This window comes from Myxine glutinosa, chromosome 6, assembly GCF_964187855.1.
Source record: "Myxine glutinosa chromosome 6, kmMyxGlut1.1, whole genome shotgun sequence".
NCBI classification, from domain to species: domain Eukaryota; kingdom Metazoa; phylum Chordata; class Myxini; order Myxiniformes; family Myxinidae; genus Myxine; species Myxine glutinosa.
The window spans coordinates 104349721-104371802 of NC_136266.1; the positions used below are offsets into that span (position 1 = coordinate 104349721).

A 22082-nucleotide genomic window follows, 5' to 3' on the forward strand; every position below is an offset into this window, starting at 1 on the left:
GAGCGTGGCTCCAGTGCATCATCGTTGAGAGCGTGGCTGCAGTGTATCATTGTTGAGAGAGTGGCTGCAGTGTGTCATTGTTGAGAGCGTGGCTGCAGTGCATCCTTGTTGAGAGCGTAGCTGCAGTGCATCATTGTTGAGAGCGTAGTTGCAGTGCATCATTGTTGAGAGCGTGGCTGCAGTGCATCATTGTTGAGAGCGTGGCTGCAGTGTATCATTGTTGAGAGCGTGGCTCCAGTGCATCATCGTTGAGAGCGTGGCTGCAGTGTATCATTGTTGAGAGAGTGGCTGCAGTGTGTCATTGTTGAGAGCGTGGCTGCAGTGCATCCTTGTTGAGAGCGTAGCTGCAGTGCATCATTGTTGAGAGCGTAGTTGCAGTGCATCATTGTTGAGAGCGTAGATGCAGTGCATCATTGTTGAGAGCGCGGCTGCAGTGTATCATTGTTGAGAGCATGGCTGCAGTGCATCATTGTTGAGAGCACGGCTGCAGCGCATCATTGTTGAGAGTGTAGCTGCAGTGCATCATTGTTGAGAGCGTAGTTGCAGTGCATCATTGTTGAGAGCGTAGATGCAGTGCATCATTGTTGAGAGCGCGGCTGCAGTGTATCATTGTTGAGAGCATGGCTGCAGTGTATCATTGTTGAGAGCGTAGCTACAGTGCATCATTGTTGAGAGCGTGGCTTCATCTTGCTGATTGGCCAGGAATTTTGAATTCGTTTAGGATGTTGGAGATTGCTCACCTACTCTTCACAGAATACGAGTAAGCTAAAGATTGGTCAAAAGACCAAGGAAAGAAAAACAGAAAATTGGCACATTGGGGGTTCTGAAGTCCGCATTGGGAATCATTCATCTGACATACAGGCAAAGCACTGATGAACGTTTCATCGGAAAAGGAAGGGAATGACTAAAGGTCACACCAACGTTACATGCATGCTCTGTGTATTTGGTTGTTTAGCACACAGGGTGTACATGGTCTTGTGTATCATGTTCTCCACAAAGCACATCCAGGGTCTCCGTCACATGGTTTGACCCTGTCCATATTAGATAGCTGCCATCCATTGTATGATCCACCTCTGTTTATGGTGGTGAGGTCTAATTGGCAGACAACTTTGGACCTTCCAAGGTATGCAACAGATGGAAGAGTGTGTACTCGTGTGCTGTCTTCGGCCTGTAAAGTGTTTCGAACATCAAATTCCACACCCCTTTCTGGCCCATACAAAGTGCGAACATGGTTAGCGAGGACAAAATATAATATCCCAAACTCATAATCATTTTCACGATTAATTGCACACTTGTGAAACCAGAATCGAGCACAGCTGTACCTTTGTTACTAAGCCAGTGTATATCAAGGTACCGTGTTGAGAACATGGAACAAAGTTAATAGCAAATGTTTTTTCTCCACTCAGTTATGTGTAACAAGTCACAAGGTGACTAAGACAAAGTCTTCCAGACTGTGAAAGATACCAAGGATGTTCAAAACGTTTATTTTTCAATACACAAGTACACTCAATGAGTAAAAAAAAAAATTCTTACTAATCATATTAACTTGTACATTGAAAAAGAAAAGTTGGTGATTCTTCGACTGTAGCGAGCATCTCATTCTGATAATTTTTTTGTCCCTCCCAAGTACAAGTGGCTTCATTAAAAGTGTCTTAGCGTTGTCTTGCATATAGTTCGATTTTCATTAAATTAGGATAAAGTTTATTTACTAGCATAACAGTTAATTCAGAGAAATAGTTGAGGAAGAAATAACAACTATTAGAAAAATAATCATAATCTTCACCCTCCTTGAAATATCAGAGCTATGGCTGATGATTTGCATCCCTGGTGCAACCTTTTACATTTCCCATTTGACAGTGCACTTGGGAGACAACTCAGCAATAGAGTACAAAAACAAACTATTTTGGTCAAAAGGTACCTGCGGTCTTTTACCTTGCATCCTGCAAACTTGGCTCTCAGGCCTGATACTGTATCTCTACATTTATGGGAGGAAAAACTCGTCTGCTGGGAGTTAATTCTCTGGGATAAGGAGATTCATAATACGTGCGTCTTTGACTTGTAAAACAATCATCTCTAATGTATTACCATAAAACCAAAACGAGATGAAGAGGGAACAGAAGCTGGCAGTAAGATAGTCCACACGGCTCCCAAAATAGAAAATTGACATTGTGCGACACATCGTGTTTTTCTTGAAGCTCAGATTTGAAGAGTCTTGGTGCGGTTCATTATGCTATACATATTGTTCTGCAGACGTTCTTAAATAAGCTTCAGATTTAAAGAGTCTTCATACGGTTCATTATAACGTACAAGGATCAAATGCTTCAATAGGGGAAAGTGTATTGGTGTCGAAAAGGCAAATGAAAAGAGAAACAAAATTGTCATTAGACTCAAAAGGTAAATGCAGACAGTGCACCTGGTGCCCTTAAACCTGGCTTGAATAGAGGTTAAGAGTAGAAAAATAATAAACCATGGTAGCTTCAAAACAACAGATCATTCAGTATAAATACTTAGCTCGCTCTCAGTTAGAGCAGCAAACATGAAGCTAGAGTTACCATTCTAGTGTAATCATCTAGTTAGCTGTACAGCTCAGAAAAGAGACAAATATGTGCATGCTCGACAGAAAAATCGAAGTACCGAATATTATTTGAGTAGTTACGTAGGTCAACCAAGCAAAAGGATGTGCTAAGCAGATGCCAGATACCAAAATCAGATCAGATTCAGATACCAAAATGGTAATCAACATAGAGCTTTGCCTCATCAGAATAACATCATCAGTACAGTGCAACTGATGAAACCACACAAAACACATTCACTACTCGACTGCAAAAGATCAGCAGATTTGACCAATTTGAAGGAGTGCGTTATATGTGCACAGCAATGCATTGTCCAGCGATGCGAGAGCGGACTCTGCACAAGAGGCACAGTCTGTGCAAATCTGGTGTTAAAAGCAATAAAGAAACTTTCACAGTAAATAATCTATAACGGTAATGCAGCCAAAGTGAGATATCCTGCTGGCAATGCAGACTTGGAGCTGTCAAACGTACTTCTAAAATCATCCAGGCTTACAGGAGCTCGATGTGAGGTGACCTCGCATTACGTTTCCACCAGCAAGTCATGCTATTGCAGCAGGAATCCTCAGCATATATACAACCTTGTCCCATATCATTAAAAACAAAATTATTCGATCTTAAATGACGAGGGAATTATAAGTAAACCCATCATGATGTAACGTGAAGACGTTCAAGGCTCATATGCGCTATGCGGCCTTGCTGAGACTTTTAAGGGTGTAGTATTGTTTGTTTTTTTATTCCACCCTCCTACACAAACGAAGGTAAGGTGTATATGCAAGAGTTGCCTCCCGGTGAGCGTGAACAGCAAGGCATTTGCTGCAGCATGCTTGGTAAAACCCCCAAGCCAACCAATGTGTTCACGAGGAGCTCGCTCTCAGCATGAACTGCAGGAGGAAATGCAGCATTCAAGCTCAAACAAATAACTCATTGCTGTTTGAAAATACTTTTCAAATAACCTTTGCCAGCTCTCAAACCCAAAGAACTTCGATTATGTTCATAGCTCAGAATAAATCACAATGTGAGGAAAAGACTGGCATTGTTATGGAATTGGTAAGCTAGGCTTTACCTTACAACTACCGAGGCAAAACGGCAAAACGATCCACATGCCACGTATACTTTTCACCATCAATGAAGTGCAAAGAACTCTGAAAGATACTGTACCATAGTTTGTATGCACAAGTTCACTGCTAGCAATCTAGCTGCCTGCGGGTTGAGGTAACAACGGAGGCGGCAACGTAATGGAGTCTTCGACCTCAGAATCTAGAGGCCCAGAAGGGCTCTCATCGACCTCAGCAAGAAGCAAGGGAAGTGAGGATATCGAGGCTTGCACTTTCGGTGGAAACTTCCGAGCAACCTTTGCCACCTCCTGAGCCACGGACTCATCCCATGCTACCAGGGCCCGATCCAAGTCTGCTGCACTAGATTCCAGCTGGCATTGCTGTTTCTCGAGTTCTTGGAGAGCCAGCAGGTTGGAGTGGAGAGGAGCTAGTGCTGGGTAGGTAGGCAGCTCATCGACCAGTGAAGAGGGTTCCTGCGTAGGTCGGTGTGGTGAGGCATTGCCAGACATATAACGGTCAAACTCCTCCTCAGTTACGCTCAGTGACTGGGCATCAAGTTTCTCAATGAAGGCAACGGCACAGCACTGGCAAGGGGAAAGAAAAGAGCACATCATTTCGCAAATCAGGTAAAAGGAAGGAAAAATACACCAAATACTATGCAAGAATTAAAGACAAATTAGATTATTGGGATTGGAATCGATTAGTATTTACACTTGGATTATCTGGTCAGGTTCAGCTTTACCACGTCTTAGAAGACTAGTTAACTTCGGGTTTGATGGCTTTGTGAATATATTAAAATAGATTTCGTCTTTCTGAAACCTTCCCTGATCAAAATTTATCCTTTCCCACCAAGCAACCAGGTGCTTTGCGCAACTCGGCTCACTGCATTTTTCTCAGCGGTTACAACATCCGCCCGGTGATCATAAGGTCGTTGGTTCAAACCCCGGCACAATCTCTGCATCCGCCAATAAGACCAGCACATAAAATTTGCAGCAATGTGTGCACCCCTCCACCAGCTGCCAACATAGGTCGTTCCCAAATACAGTTTAAATTAAAACCTAAATCAAAGGAAGCGCAACAGCTTTGTGCATCAAAATACTATTTTCTTCCGCCGTCTTTGGTTCCTACAGTGGCCCCATCTTATACACCCTGCCATCGCCCCACAAGGCCCACAATTGACCCTAACTGCTATTGCCTATTGTTTGTCGGGCAGCAACAGCACACAAGGGGCTGGACAGGATGGGACAGCAGGATTGCACCCACCGTGACCGCTTTAACTGCTGTGACACGGCAATGGAACAGAACGTACAGCGGGACAAACATCACTTTGAGCCAATTTCCTGAAAAGATCTGCAATGTTCCTCCAAACTCCACTCCTACGTGCCCCACCCTAATTTCTCTTTCCCATGGCTCAACACCCTTCTCAACAGTATATTTTGACCACAATGGGTCATGAGTTCATACTGGAAAATCATTGCTGGCACCCAATTGGTGCCCACAAAGGTGCCCGTGGTTCATCACTCAGGGCCAAAAGCTATAGGACATACTGCCTAATTAATCAAGCATGGATCCCTTCATGACACGCAATTTAAACTCTGTAAATGTTAGCACCACCTTGCGCAAAACTCTGGAAGCTCAAAATCAAATCTCTGATCCTCCACCATGCCCATCCTCTCTCTGTACCTTCAATGCATTAGTCCATCAACTTCAATCTGTGACCAAACCATTGGGTCAATTGCGTTAGTTGTGGCCAAAAATATTGGCACCTTTGCACTTTTTTCAAATAACTCACAATTTTCTCTAAAAATAAGTTGAAATTGACGAAAGTATTTGGTCTCTACAATTCTTTATTTCACTTAATATTACAGAACCTTTTTTTTGATTCAGAACTTAATATATTCTTCAAAATCAGAAATAAAAAGAAATGGCCTTGACAAAATTATTGACACACTACACTTAATATTTGGTAGCACATTCTTTGGACAAAATAACTGCAGTCAAGCGCTTCCTATAGCCATGAATGAGCTTCCTACACCTCTCTACTGGCAGTTTGGCCCACTCTCCCTGTGAAAACTGCTCCAGTTCTCCCAGATTTGAAGGGTTCCTTCTCCCAACTGCTGTTTTCAAATCTCCCCACAGGTGTTCAATGGGATTTAGATCTGGACTCATTTTTGGCCACTTCAGAACAGTCCAGCGTTTTGTCTTGAACCATTCCTGGGTGCTTTTTGAAGTGTGTTTGAGGTCATTGTCCTGCTGCAAGACCCATGACCTTCGACGGAGACCCAGCTTTCTGCCACTGGGTTGAACATTGCGCTCCAAAATGCAAGGGTAATGTCCTGATTTCATGATGCCATGCACACATTCAAGGCACCCAGTGCCAGTGGCAGCACAGCAACCACAAAACATCACTGAACCTCCTTCATGTTTGACTGTAGGGAAGGTGTTCTTTTCTTTGAAGGCTTCATTTTGTTTTCTGTAAACATAGAGATGATGTGCTTTACTAAAAAGCTCTAATTTGGTCTCATCTGTCCACAGGACATTCTCCCAGAAGGATTTTGGCTTGTTCAAATGTTTTGGAAAACTCTAGGCAGGCTTTCTTATATCTCTCTCTCAGCAGTGAGGTCCTCCTGGGTCTCCTACCATAGAACCCCCTTTCATCGAGTCGACGACGGATGGTGCGAGTTGAAACTGTCGTACCTTGTGTCTGAAGGTCAGCTTGAATCTGTTTGGCAGTTGATCGAGGTGCTTTCTCCACCATTCAAACAATCCTTCTCTGCAATCTTCAATCAAGTCTTCTCTTGCGGCCACGTCCAGGGAGGTTGGCAACAGTGCCATGGGCCTTAAACTTCCTGATAACATTGCGTACGGTGGATACAGGAACATCAAGGTCTCTGGAGATGGACTTGTAGCCTTGAGATTGTCCATGCTTGGCTACAATCTTGTGTCTGACCTCCTCAGACAATTCTCTGCTTTTCCTTCTTTTCTCCATGCTCATTGCGGTATACACAGTGACACAAAACAGCAGAATGACTCCTTTTTGGTTCACGAGTTATCAAGTGACCACTATATTCGTCGTGTGTGTGTGTGTGTGTGTGTGTGTGTGTGTGTGTGTGTGTGTGTGTCCGCAGCATAACTACCCGATGATATCATCCGATCTTGATGAAACTTGGGTGGGAGGTTGATATCATGATCTAGTTGTGTCCTGCCTAGAGTGGGCGTATTGCGCCCATTGAGGGCGGAGCCGCGCCCGAAAAAGATGTCTTTTTAGGGGGTAATCGAGTTCAAGCTACATCTTCTCCGAGGGGTTTGGTGTAATCTGACAGAGGTTTCGATATTTGGTTAGGCCAATGTCATGTGTCTAGCCCCACGGAGCTCGATTTTTCATTTTTCTATTTTTTTTCATTTGTTTTCTCATTTTTTATATTTTTATTTATTTCATTTTTCACCGAATTTTCGGTATTGTGTGGCTAACTAACCTCATAACTGATTATACATTATTTTCTATCTAATTTCAAGGTCAGTAACCTTCGTTTTGACATTTCCAGGCCTGGCCTGTCCGGGCCTGTTTCGGTTATAGTCCGTCCTTTGTCATTGAATACCGCTCGCTCGTGAACCATCGTCGTCTCCTGACTTGTCTCTTTTCAAACTGGTTGAATGAGTGATTTTTATATTGCAGGCACCTGCATCTTCCCACAGGTGAGTTCAATTCCAAAATAAAGGAGAATCACCTGCTTGAAATCCAATTATTTCTAACACCTTCTAAAAGGTGCCAATAATATTGTTTGGGCCATTTTAGGATTTCTATGTGGAATAAGCTAAGGTTTAGTAATTTTTCCAGCTTTTTTGTTTTGTTCCACTGCATACCAAAGAAATACATATGTGGATACTAAAATATTTTTTAATTTCAACAATTTTCTGGAAGAAATGGTGCATTATTTGAAAAAAAATGCAAGGGTGTCAATATTTTTGACCACGACTGTATGTTGTACAAAAAGAGAAGCGGTTCTTCATCAACAAACCCCTCTTCCAGTCACATGAACAGAAAGATAAACCTTATGCTGTTCAGACAGGGATAGCCCAGATCATAATGGATTCATGCGATGTACGGCCACCTACAGGCCAAGGGCCTATGGATAACTGCATGAGATGTACGCATCGTGATGGATTTTATCATATATCATTACGAGTCAACTCTACCTAAATTGAGCCAGTATTTAATATCTCACATGATTTATAATATTCAACTGCATTAATGAATCTTGTCGATTAAAGAGCTACGATGTTCTTATTGCAATTAATGCGATGTTAACAATTAATCGGTTTGACATTTGACCAATTGACCAATGGAACGGCATCCGTTTCACATTTATCAATCGTTTCGTCCATCTGGTAAAATCGAATTAACTGCTGCACCATAAATCATCACCAAATCGCTGTCATTTCGTCAATTGTCAATAATGAGCAAACAGAGGCACATTTCAGACTCAAAACTTTCTCCATGCTCAGAAGAATTTTGCACATTTTTTGTGTTTTTTTGTTGTGCAACAACATCTGTCCACAGGACATTTTGTGTGTGTTGTGCAACAATTTTGCACAACAAAATTCTCTTTTAAATGTGTAAAATAATATGGCCTCATCACTTTAACGATGCATTTTCACTTTCTGTCAGCTATTCCGTCATCACATGCAAACCAAATCTCCATAGAGACATTTATCAATATCAGAAGCTTGGATAGGTTGAGAACAATTGATTTATTTAGATTATATAGGAAATACATGTCATGTGTTAAAATCCAGTAAGGCCTTAAAAAAAAAAAAAAAAAAAACACCTTTAGAGGCCATTTTTCCCCGCAAGCGGGGCTTGGCCTTTTTCGGGGACCGTGGTTGTTGTTGTTTTTTGGTCCCCTTTTTGAAGCAATGTTTTACGGCCGGATGCCCTTCCTGCCGCCAACCCTTTTTGTCGCCTTTTTACGACAAACAGGGAATTACCAGTGAACTGGTGCTCAATTTGCCGATATCGGAAGGATGACAGGCTGAGTCAACCCCCCTGGCGTTAATTCAGCGATCGACCGGGATTCGAACCCAGGATCCTAGGATCCTAGGATCCTAAGCCGGCACCCTAACCGCTAGCCCAACACCAAGGCCTTTAAGAAAGGGGAAATTATTACTGAACTCAAACAGATTGCAAAAGAAAGGTTACTACATAATCTTTCAATGGAAAATATGATCTGTTTCATAATTTACAAGAGGTAAGGGAAGGATCGGGAAAAAAGTAAGACAAAAAGGGACGAGAGGGATTGGTGATATGATTTCACTATTTTTGCAAATGTAATATGCATATGGAAGAAATGCAGATGCAAGAGGCCATCTGGCCAATCATTCCTGTGCCACATTCACATCTCATTATTGCCCCCTGCTGCTGGTCCTGCTGATGGTACAGCTATGCCAAAGCATGGAACGTGGCCAGGGTAATGGCATGCCATGGCCCACTCTTTTCGATTGATAGCAATATCTTTAACGTTTGCAATCGAACGCCACTGGCTGGCTTTATGTTCTACATGAAGGATAGCGAACCTAAGGCCACATCGCCCCCTGTTGGCATCAACATCTCAAGAGATGTTAAGTTGAACTCTTGCCATGTGTCATTATAAACCCCAAAACATGCAGCTCGAAGACATTTTACTAATGTACTACCTTGTAGTACATTTTCGTTCGCTGCATAGTAAACAGCATGACGTAATGTTTGAATTATTATTTACAGCCTAATCCATGAGAAACCGATAATTGTTCTTCATTACCTCTGCCACCGAAGGTGGACAGAGGTTATGTTTTCACCCCTGTCTGTCTGTTTGTCTGCGAGAATAATATCTCAAAAAGGTGTGGATGAATTCGGACAAATATTGGTGGACAGGTTTTCTACATGGACTAATTGATTAGATTTTGGTGAAGATCTGGAGAAGATTCCGATAATTACCACCTCTACCGAAGGTGGATGGAGGTTATGTTTTCACACCTGTCTGTTTGTTTGTCTATCTGTCTGTGAACAGGATATCTCAAAAAGTTGTGGATGGCTTCGGCCGAAATTTGGTGGAGAGGTTGGGTATGTCACATGGATGAAATGATTAGATTTTGGTGAAGATCCGGATCTGGATCCGATAATTTCTAAAAGTGATTCTTCACTATTGTGAGATGGGGCAAAAACGATACACAGCACAATGTCTCAAAAAGTTGTGGACTGATTCGGACAAATCTTGGTGGACAGGTTGGTTGTGTGACAAAGACAAATCGTTTTGATTTTGGTGAAGATCCGTAACCTGTTTCTTCATCATTGAGAGATATGGGCCAAAAACGATACATAGCACATAGCGTCTCAAAGTTATGGATGTGTGACAAAATTGGTGGATGAGTTCGGTAGTTGACAAAAATAAGCCGATTCGATTTTGGATAATGTATGGATGCAGAACCAGCCTATCAGTGGGAGACAAACTCTAAATTGTTCAGCCTTACGGGTGTATGCGCTCTACCGAGTGCCGTTCTTGTTCAACATGTTGCCAGTAGTCATTTGGATTGTTGCTTCTGTTACGGATTCGTAACTTCCGTTATTGTGGTTTTCCTCCACTTGAAAGATTTCGGATTCTATGTACTATTATTGTCTTCCCAGGGTTTATTGCTTATGAACAGTTATTAAAAGTTAAAAAGGTTAACTTAAAATGATACAGGAAACCGAACGAGAAGACAATGAGGGGAAGAGGAAGAAGCGGCGCGAGCAAAGTCGGAGAAGACGCATGACGTCAGCGCTCCGGAATGAGCAAGGTTTCCCGACAGCCGCGTGGGGATTTTGAGTTCCTGGAAGGGACATCCGGCGATAAGAATATTCGCTGGAGTGGAGAAATCTGCGTAGACAGATTTGGGGCGCTGAGATTCTGACGAATCCTCGCCTCGTTGCATCGGCTCAAGCCAGAGCCGTCGGCCATCTTGCACCCCGTGCGTCGGACACCTGTGAAGGTTTGCTTCGTGTCATCTTCACCCCAACATCCTACCGTCTGCCGGGGATGGGTGTGTGCGACTGCTTCGTCTCCAATTACGTTGCGGTTTGCTGAGGGAGCGGTGAAGGTGCGCCTCTGGAGGGCGCCGTTGTACAGTTTGGCGGGAAGAGCACCCTTGCCCACTGTACATGCTTCGGAGATCGACTGGAGAGCGAGATTCGGGCTTCGACCGGATTTCATTCCATCGACCGCTGGAGCAAATCCCATTCGCCTTGGGAAAAGTCATAGAGACATTGAGGAGTGTCGTTGCACTCGCTGACCGCGCCGTGAGTGACCTGACTGTATATAAGAGATATATAGAATGCACTCTTAATGGCCATTTGCTGTACTGTATTACCTGTGTGTGATTTATAATACAAGTTTGTTCATTTATTATCATTGGTGTGGTTTCACTATTGATTTTCAACACACGGTAATATTTTTTTTTTCATAAATCCCAGATCGGTGGAGTGTTGCTGTGATGGTTGTCCTTCTGGAAGTTTCTCCCATCTCCACACAGGATCTCTGGAGCTCAGCCAGAGTGACCATCGGGTTCTTGGTCACCTCAATTACCAAGGCCCTTCTCCCCCGATTGCTCAGTTTGGCCGGGCGGCCAGCTCTAGGAAGAGTCCTGGTTGTTCCAAACTTCTTCCATTTAAGAATTATGGAGGCCACTGTGCTCTTGGGAACCTTCAATGCAGCAGAGATTTTTTTAATGCTTCCCCAGATCTGTGCCTCGACACAATCCTGTCTCTGAGCTCTGCAGGCAGTTCCTTCAACCTCATGGCTTAGTTTTTGCTCTGATATGCATTGTCAGCTGTGAGATCTTATATAGACAGGTGTGTGCCTTTCCAAATCATGTCAAATCAATTGAATTTACCACAGGTGGACTCCAATCAAGGTGTATAAACATCTCAAAGATGATCAAGAGAAATGGGAGGCACCTGAGCTAAATTTCAAGTGTCATAGCAAAGGGTCTGAATACTTATGTCAATGTGATATTTCAGTTTTTTGTTTTTAATAAATTTGCAAAACTTTCTAAAATCCTGTTTTGTCTTTGTCATTATGGGGTATTGAGTGTAGATTGATGAGGGAAAAAATGAATTTAAACGATTTCAGCATAAGGCTGCAACATAACAAAATGTGAAAAAGTGAAAGGGTCTGAATACTTTCTGAATGCACTGTATATTGTAAAAAAAAAAGGCCTTCTTCAGGGAACAAGTAATGGGTTAACAACTTACAGCTGTTCTGCAGCAATGTAAGTAAATTAAGCCTTGAAAGTTGATGCAAACAATTCCTACAGGTGTCCCAACATCTGCTGATTACTTGATTACAAACCCCCTGTCTGTATAAAAGCAGTATTGGAACAGACTGTTATTACACCCTCTGAAGCATTATTTGGACAATATTGCACTGCAGGAAGTAGTATATTGGAAACTGGAGGAAACTGACAGGAACAGGTCTGGCAGACCCAAAGCCACAACAGAATCAGAAGACAAGTTTCTGTGAGTCAACAGCTTGCGTGATAGGCGGCTCACAGGACAACAGCTTCAAGCACAGCTTAACACTGGTCGAAGTAAGCAAGTCTCAGTTTCAACTGTGAAGAGAAGACTTCGAGCTGCAGGTTTGACAGGTCGAGTGGCAGTAAGAAAGCCATTGCTAAGATGGCAAAATAAGAAAAAGAGGCTTGCCTGGGCCATGAAGCACCACCAGTGGACTACTGAAGACTGGAAGAAGGTCTTATAAGACCATAGATGGACCGATGAATCAAAATTTGAAATCTTTGGTTCATCACGCAGCGTTTTTGTACGCCGTCGAGTAGGCGAAAGGATGGTTCCTCGGTGTGTGACACCAACTGTCAAACATGGAGGAGGAAGCGTGATGGTCTGGGGCTCTTTTGCTGGATCCAGAGTCGGCGACTTGCACAGAGTGACTGGCACCCTGAACCAAAAGGGCTACCACAGCATTTTGCAGCGCCATGCAATACCCTCTGGTATACACCTCGTTGGTCAGGGGTTCATCCTACAGCAAGATAATGACCCTAAACACACCTCCAGGCTATGTCAAAACTACCTTCGAGGAAAAGAACAAGACGGTAGGCTTCAAATCATGGAATGGCCAGCACAGTCTCCAGACTTAAACCCCATCAAGCTGGTTTGGTTGAACTGGACAGAAGGGTGAAAGCAAAACAACCTACAAGTGCAACACATTTATGGGAACTTCTGCAACAGTGTTGGGAAGAACTTCCCGAACAATATTTGATTTCCATTGTAGACGGAATGCCACGAGTGTGTTCGGCGGTTATATCTGCAAAAGGTGGCTACTTTGCTGAATCAAAAATTTAAATTAAATTGTGTTGAACAAAATTATTCTATGATTTCTTTTTATCTCCAATTGTTTATTTGTTCTATGCTTAATATCAGAGTACATCGAGACATTAAACTGTGTACATTTCAATAAAAACTGGAAAAATTGAGGTGTTCTAAAACTTTTGACCGGTAGTGTATATGTTTAAATTGATAAATTATGCTGTGAAACAATAAGGGATATTTTTGCTAATCTCAAAATTAGTGATTTCAACACACATAGAAAGATTACAATAACGTATTATTGGTAGATCATTCTTTCTATTCATGGATGACTACTTGAGATAGCAATTTGACAAGAAGAACTGGAGGGAAGGATTACATAAACACAAGATGGTGATTTCAGAGCAAGGATAACTGGGGAGGGACAAAGGAGGTGATTGTGGAGTGGAAGACGTTAATAGAAATCAAGGTACAGGATGAACATTCTAAATGTGGTTTGACTAAGGAGGGATGCAAGGCTGACCTAGTGTAATGCAACAACAACAACAAAAAAAACACTTTTAGAGGCCATTTTTCCCCGCAAAGCGGGGGTTGGCCTTTTTCGGGCACCGTGGTTGTTGTTGTTTTTTGTTGGTCCCCTTTTTGAAGCAATGTTTTACGGCCGGATGCCCTTCCTGCCGCCAACCCTGTTTGTCGCCTTTTTACGACAAACAGGGAATTACCAGTGAACTGGTACTCAATTAGCCGACCTCGGAAGGATGACAGGCTGAGTCAACCCCCCTGGCGTTAAATGGTTAAAATGGTTAAGTGTAATGCAACAGATGGTTAAAAATAAAATAAACAAGTACAGATACAAAGTACACCGCCCCCATGCCAAATAAATAAATAACATCCTCCAACGTGCGCCATGGCTAGGGCACTGAAGGCGCCCAGCGATGCCGTCGTGCAGCGCATCGAGACGGCATTGGTAGGGAGAGGTGTACACTAACTGACTTATTAATTATGTAATTAAAATAAACAAATAATAATCATAAAATAATTATCTTAATCAATTATTGGCTAATAGCATACTTAAACCACCAATGTTACATCCAAAGCTTTAACTTTGTGAAATTAATTAAATAAATAATTAATTGAAAAATTACCACCACCTTTTCATCCGAATCTGTAACTTTTTGAAAAAGAATTAATTAGTAATTCATCAAATAATTAACCAATTAATTGATTAATCAACAAATCATCAATACCCTTCACAGCCAAATCACTTGTTCATTGTCGTGTCCAAATATCAGCTTCCTAGCTCAAAGGATGGCTGGATATCACCCGGACAAACAAACAAGAAAGAAACCAGAGTGAAAACCGAGTACTCCCTTTCAGCACCGGGCCCCCTTCGGTGCCCGGCGATGACATCATGCAGCGCCGAGAGATGGAATAGGAAAGGAGCGGTGTACAAAATGATAGGCCCCAAAAAAGTGTTTAAAGTGTGAAAGGAGTAGACCATGTGCCTTGGTCTCCGAAAGTGAAATGCCAACAATGGAGAGCATTCAGGAACAAAGGTCAAGCCCCAGGGCCACAATGGAGAGAAATGCCCCAATTAATTTCGTACAAATGTCACAATATTCTTGTATTCCTTTGTACTAATATTGCTAATTATTATGGGAGACCTACTATTTGTCAGGGAAACTGCCCAACTTTTGAACTTAATGAGGCAGTTGCTTAACATCACAATCTTTCAGAAACATACAAGCCACTCACCAGGTTGGTGAAGTAATAACCTGCCTCGCCAGTCATGAGGCGGTTGGGGTGGCAAAAACGTGTGATGTACTGCAGATTGGATTGGAGGCGTGGTGGATTGGCACGGATGACCACGTGGATGAGAGTGGGAAGAAAGTCATCGGCTGAGGCTGGCTCATTCTGAGACACCCTCAACGCATTAAAGATATGTTTGCTGCAGCGTGTGATACAGGCCAGCTTGTCCTGCGGTACACACTTCGAGTCCATCTCTATGATATCTAGAGAGGGGGACAGGTAAAGGAAGGAAAGATAAGTGGCCAGTCAAATATCAGAGGTCTGCCTCAATCTGCACTGTATTCATCACTTGCATCATCTATTAGTAATGCACTGCATTTCAATCATTTGTTTCTGCAACCACTGTTGTCATGCTACATAGTACAGGCTTTTCCATTATAAAGAGTCGGCTATTATTTCCAGACAGGCAGAATATTTCCTTTTAGAATTGATCATTGTTTCTTGGCTCCCAAATTTCAGGAAAGTCAGAACACTCACTCAGACAGCAAGCGCCACAGAGTAAAACTGGCTTTGGAGTGCATGTTATCAAACCTTACAGGAATCAACAAACCTCCCCAACTCCACCCCACCCACACAAACATGACAATGCCCGCATACACGACCACACACACACGACCACACACACACACACACACACACACACACACACACACACAACGCCACCTGCACACGCACACACTATGCATGCACGATGCACCCCCCCGTGCACAAGACTTGCCACCGCCCGCGTGCAAGAAACGATGCACTGCTGCCCGCACACATCGCATGATGGGTCCTGCCGCACACACACAATACGCCGCTGCTTGCACACATGATGTTGCCTGCACACACCACACGATACACCACCGACCGCACACACAATGGTGCCTGCACACAGACATGTCGCTGCCCACACACACACACAGACATGATGCCTCAGACACACACACACACACGACGTGATGTGCCCCCCAGACACATGACGTGACGACGCCTGCAAAGACGCTGCAAAGACGCCCGCATATGGGTGCACCGCCACCACCCGCATTTAGCCATGTTGTCACCTGCACACACAACTTTGAAGACTTTACAGGTCTCATTAGACACTGGCATGCAAGGAAAAGGCTAAACGCATGCAACAAATAATCCATTTCAAGTATACAATTGGATATATTAAAACACAAGGAATCAAAACAAATTATCCCAGAAAAAATATTCAAATATCCAGAGCCAAAATACTCCTTCAACTCCAATGTCCAGAAAATTAATCCACTTCTGTGAAGAAGGATGAAGGATGTGTGCATCTGGCTGAGAACTACATAAAAAAGGATGAACATCTGTGTTGAATTTAGCTTAATGGTCACAGGGGGGAATGTTTTTTACTGCCTTTTATAAAAGCATATATTTACCTGTTATGGCTTTCTCCACCATGTCGATGACCTGTGGGCTACTCTCATTAATCGGAACTCCGAGCATCTGAGGTGTGACCCAATGGAGAGCGCTGAGATGAGAAACAGTGCAACAAGCTGCTATAAATGGCAACAACAACACATCGTGTAAAGAAAAAACAGTGCAAGGTTCAGTATCTATAAACTTGAAAAGAAATCTTCTACTAAAATTATTACCTTCACTCCCCTTCCTTTCCAGAGCTCAACCCCTCTGCCATACATCTTCCACACCCATCCAAAGCCCTCTTTCTACAAACACTTACCGGATACGTTTTTGAATTGCCAAGTCTTTCTTTTCATCTTCGGTGCTCTCTGGGCAGAACACATGTTTGTACAGACGTGTCAAAATGAACTTCTCAACATTGTCCATTGTTTTTTCCACCTGTTCTGGTAGAGAACCTGCAAAGGCAACATCATTAAATGGTTGGAAAGAAAGTAAAGGAAGTAAGACAAAAACTGCACTGCGAAGGCAAAATTAATAGCATCAGAAAGAAACAACTAATGAGAAATGTCAATGCAAACAAAGAATGTGGAATGGAGTGAGTGCATGGAGATCAGGTGATGATGAGTTGGAGGATCTGACCTCTAAAGACAGAGTGAGATTGCAGTCGGTCGGCAAGGTTTTGGTAAAAGTCTTGCACAAAATCACTCTGCTCTTCAATACTTCTGTCCTGCACAGCAATAGACAAAACCGAATTTCTTAGTAAATGCACACAAAAAAGGATAGTAAAAATATACCTAAAAGAGCAAAAATAAACAATACAAGTACAGATACATTCAAAGTACACCACCCCCATGCCAAATAAATAAATAACATCCTCCAGCGCGGCATTGCACCACCATGACTGTACTGCACCACCATGCAGCGCATAGAGACTATATTGCGAGGGAGAAGAACCACCTTTCGATGCCATTTTTCCCTGCAGAGCAGGGCTTGGCCTTTTTCCGGCACCGTGGTCCTCTTTTTTGAAGCAATGTTTTATGGCCGGATGCCCTTCCTGCCACCAACTCTGTTAGTCACCTCTTGCGACACACACGGAATTACCAGTGAGCTGGTACTCAATTTGCCGACCTCGGAAGCATGACAGGCTGAGTCAACCCCCCTGGCGTTAATTCAGCGATCGACCGGGATTCAAACCCAGGATCCTAGGATCCCAAGCCGGCACCCTAACCACTAAGCCAACACCAGGCTGTGTATTGTGAGGGAGAGATGTACAATAATTGATTAATTGCATAATTAAAATCAATAAATAATGGTCATAAAATATTTTCTTAATAAATTGGCCAATAGCATACCTAAACCACCAGTGCTTCATCCGAAGCTGTAACTTTTTGAAAACGAATTAAATAGGTCAGTAATCGAAAAAATTAAATAATTTATTGATTAGTTACTAAATAATTAATCAATTAATTGATTAATCAATAAACCAAAAATAACCTTTACAGTCAAATCATTTGGTTTGGTCATTGTCGTGTCCAAATATCAGCTTCCTAACAAAAGGTTCCTGAGATATTGCCCAGATGAGAAAGAAAATAAATAAATAATAATCATAAAATAATAAAATAATTAATCTTTAATAACAAAAACATTGCCTAATAGCATACCTAAACCACCAGTGCCTCATCCGAAGCTGCAACTTTTAGAAAATTAATTAAAGAAGTCATTCATCGGAAAAAGTAAATATACTCAGAGGCAAAAGTTATTGTGACATGGAATTTTTTCATTGGTAATCTTGTGAATGAATTTTTGGATTTGAACCAGAGAAAGAGTGTGTTAAAATGGTCGAAGAAACGCAACCAAGCAGTTGTTGTTCGAATTGCACGAAATTTGCAAGAAGCATGACATATTCGAGAAAAATGGCCAGCAATGTTCACTTTAAAAGGCCAGACAACCAGATGCTTATCATTTCCACTCAATGCAGTCTTAAGAAGTGCAGAAGTCAGAAAAACACCTCTTTTCATCGTTCTGGAACAAGTTCGACATGCCACGCCTCGGGGAAAATGACAGATGGAGAGCTATAGGTATGCTTCAGTCTGGTACCTCGCAGCGTGACGTTGCTCGTCGATTCAACGTCCATAGAAACACCATTTGGCACTTATGGCGACGTTTTCAGCAAAACAATCAAGTTATAGACCGTCCCCGTAGTGGCCGCCCACCAGTAACGACCCCACGTCAAGACCGATGGATTCGAACCACGCACCTCCGACACAGGTTCCAGCCAGCAACCCTTACAGCCCGTACCATACCTGGCAACAGAGGTGTATCTGCGAGAACAGTTCGACGACGTCTACGCGTCTACGGCATCCGTGCAAGACGCCCAGCCCGACGGCCAATTCTGACGCCAGAACATCGACGTCGACGTCTCCAGTGGAGCAGACCACACGTTGCTCGAGTTGTACAGCAGTATCTTCATCAGAACAATGTTAATGTGTTACCCTGGCCCGCAAGATCCCCTGATTTGTCACCCATTGAACACGTCTGGGATGAAATGGAGCGTCGTTTACGACGTCATCCGAATCCTCCAACAACGCTGCAGGAACTCCGCAAAATCCTTCCTCGGATATGGAATGATCTTCCCCCATTACTTTCATCGACGTTTAGTGGCCTCAATGAGGCGAAGGTGCCAGGCCTGCATCAATGCACAAGGTGGACACACTCGCTACTGACCGTGTGAACTTGCTTGTGAACCGCCTCTTGTGTTGTGGCTCATTTGCATATGTCAGGTGCGCTGTTCTTATGGACTGTTGATCGTTACCACACCTTGAAACATTTGTCTTTCCATGTAATAACATTTCATTCGCGGCAATAAAAGTTTAACACTGATTCTGTTTGTTGTTTGTGTGTCACAATAACTTTTGCCTTTGAGTATAATTAATTTATTAATCAATAAATAACTAATCGATTAATTGATGAATCAATAAATCAAAAATATCCTTTATAGCCACATCACTTGGTCACTGTCGTGTCCAAATATCAGCTTCCTAGCTCAAAAGGTGCCTGAGATATTGCCCAGATGAGAAAGAAAATAAATAAATGATTAATAATGAAAATAAATAAATAATAATCATTAAAATATATATATATTAATCAATTAGCTAATAGAACACATAAAGCGCCACCATTTCACCCGAATCTGCAACTAAAAAAAAAAAAAAAAATTTAATCATTAATCGAATAATTAAATAATTAATCGATTAATCAATCAATCAAAAATAGCATTTACAGCCAAATCACTTGGTCATTGGCATGTCCAAATATCAACCTCCTAACTCAAAAGGTGCCTGGGATAATGCCCAGAAGAGAAAGGAAATATATAAGTACTTAATGAATCGAAAATAATTAAGTAACTCTAAACTCATCAATTAATTGATTCATCAAAAAACAAAAAATACCGTTTTTGACAAAGTACTTACTCACTATTGTGCCCAAATTTCAGCTTCCTAGCTCAAATGATGGCTGAGATATCGCCCGGACAAACAAACAAACAAACAAACAAACAAACAACCGGAGTGAAAACAGAGTACTCCCTTTCAGCGTGCGTCATTGCCGAGCCCCCTTCGGTGCCCGGCAATGACGTTATGCAGCGCCTGGAGATGGCATAGGAAAGGAGTGGTGTACAACAAGAAAGCAAACAAACAACCAGAGTGAAAACTGAGTACTCCCTTTCAGCGTGCGTCATTGCCGAGCCCCCTTCGGTGCCCGGCAATGACGTTATGCAGCGCCTGGAGATGGCATAGGAAAGGAGTGGTGTACAACAAGAAAGCAAACAAACAACCAGAGTGAAAACTGAGTACTCCCTTTCAGCATGCGTCATTGCCGAGCCCCCTTCGGTGCCCGGCAATGACGTCATGCAGCGCCTGGAGATGGCATAGGAAAGGAGCGGTGTACAATAAAAGAACATCAATATACCCTTTTCAGTTGCATTCCCTCTATGCAGGCACGACAACGCTTGAAGATGTCCTGTGCGGCAGGTTTACGCAAAAGTTTCAGGAATTCCTGGAACTCTCCTGCGGCTTGTGAACTCTCCACACCATGCTGGCGCACCATGGCCGATGGTGGCTGGCGCGCCTCAGAGCGCACGTCCAGAGTGTCACCTGGAACTGTATTATTAACATATCATTATACAGAATACGACTTTGAAGACCAAGTGAATAAATATTATTTGGACAGCAGAGGCACGTACTTCGTTTCGGAGGAGTTTTTGAGGTAGTGAAAAACTTTTTCACAGTGTTGACTTTCCGAGCTTTCTCTTGGGTCTTCTTCTCCTCAAACTTGGAAAAAGCAATGGGACGAGGGGCGGTGGTGCTGCTGCTGCTGCTGCTGCTGCTGCTGGCGTAAGCCGCTTCTTCTTCTTTCTGCAGTCTGAAGGATAATTGTAAGAGTAGTAATGATAGTGAACGATTCCATTATTATTTCTTACAATTCATTTGTGGTGCAATAATGAAATAGAAATTCACACAAATTGGTTGCTTAAAAAAAAAAAAATTTTTAAAAATAAAAAATAATAATAAAATCACGCCCGTGTCTGAAGGAAGCGGTTCAGTTTGCCATTTTTAATATGAAATAGGCAAAAGCCTAGAAATGAACGAAACGCTTTAGAATCACCCTTTAGAACCATTTGGCATTAATCACGGCGAGTTAGAAAGGTTCTTCTTCATTTTTGACAAACGGAATGGACATAGCCAACTATTGAAGCAGATCACCACTTAAAAATACAAAACATGTTTATACAAACACGAAACACATAATACAACAATTCATAGTAACAAAGAAAATTGCCCATTCTTACAGTTTCTGGCAGTGGTAGCTTTTCCTCTCTTCTCCGAGTGAGCTACTTCCAAAGTCAAGTGAACAATTGTGGATTTGTCTCTGTTGCCGTCAATTGTTGTCCACTTTTGCTTGTGTCATGTGCTCATTTCCATGTCATCTGCACGCGTTTGGTTATTTTATTTTTGTATGTCTGCCTCAAATGGTTAGGCCTACTCATTTACCACCCCCACCCCAAAACCCCACCCTGTGTCCCTCAATCCAAGTCCCCGTCCCCCCCCTCCACGCCCTGCCATTATGCTTTCACCCCAACCCCACCCTTCCCTGCATACCACATGTACTGCCACCTTTCCACTTCCCACACACCACTCCTCCCTCCCTTTCCATGTTCCTGCACCAATGGTGCTTCCTCTCCTGTCCCTAACTTTATATCTACTGCCAACATCTGAGGTCTTGCTCCAATCTGACAGATCGTTCAATCCAGGCCATGGCTGCTAAACCTGATATCATTTGCTTAACACCTCCCGGTTACTGTCTCCTCCGGATGAAAAGGCCCGAACCCTGTCCCAATGGCGAAGTTGCAGTTCACATCAAGAACTCCATTTCTCGCTGCCTGTGTATTGCTCTCATCCCTCAGGAGTAATGTGGCCTCTGTCTTCGACCAACTCCTTTCTGGTCTTGCACCCTCGGCTTGTTCTGGGTTCTGTTAACTCACTTCCACCTCCCCATGTTTCTGCAGGTTTTCTTTGTCTGGCAGTAAACCACCTCTGGTGAAACTCCAAAAATCCAGTCTCACCATTCACCACAATTCATTTGTTCCTTTTTTCTCTCACTTGTAGAACAAAATTCCTGTCTGTTCAACCTCATTCCTTCCTCCAAGACTTTATGAGAGCTGTACAGTACACCACCACCTCAGGTCATCCACCATTCATACTCATATTTTTTACCGTCATTAACTCTCCCCAAGAAACCGCTTCCTTTCCAGCTTATTGTGTTTTCTCCCCTTCCCTTTGCCCCCATTTTTGTTTCTTCTCTGATTGTCTTTCCCTGTCTTTCCCTTTCTTTTATTGCTGTGTTTGAGCTTGTGCCTAGCTTGTTTACCCTGTGTCCTCCTTC

The 22082-nt window shown here is 42.8% G+C and overlaps 1 protein-coding gene across 2 annotated transcripts in view; it reads right to left on the bottom strand.

The window, feature by feature from the left end:
* Positions 1 to 1468: 1468 nt before the first annotated feature.
* Positions 1469 to 22082, bottom strand: part of RABGEF1 (RAB guanine nucleotide exchange factor 1) — a 35794-nt gene continuing 15180 nt past the window's right edge. Inside the window, exons 3-10 of one of the 2 annotated variants that reach the window (XM_068120731.2) lie at positions 20383 to 20561; positions 20109 to 20299; positions 16782 to 16869; positions 16462 to 16597; positions 16160 to 16251; positions 14718 to 14974; positions 3732 to 4212; positions 1469 to 3454 (exon numbers count right to left, since the gene is read on the bottom strand). In XM_068120731.2, coding sequence (XP_067976832.2) covers positions 3766 to 4212; positions 14718 to 14974; positions 16160 to 16251; positions 16462 to 16597; positions 16782 to 16869; positions 20109 to 20299; positions 20383 to 20561 — 1390 coding nt within the window. In that variant the 3' untranslated portion in view covers positions 1469 to 3454; positions 3732 to 3765. Of the gene's footprint in view, positions 4213 to 14717; positions 14975 to 16159; positions 16252 to 16461; positions 16598 to 16781; positions 16870 to 20108; positions 20300 to 20382; positions 20562 to 22082 lie in introns of both variants that reach the window. The other variant, XM_068120730.2, reaches the window with a different exon arrangement.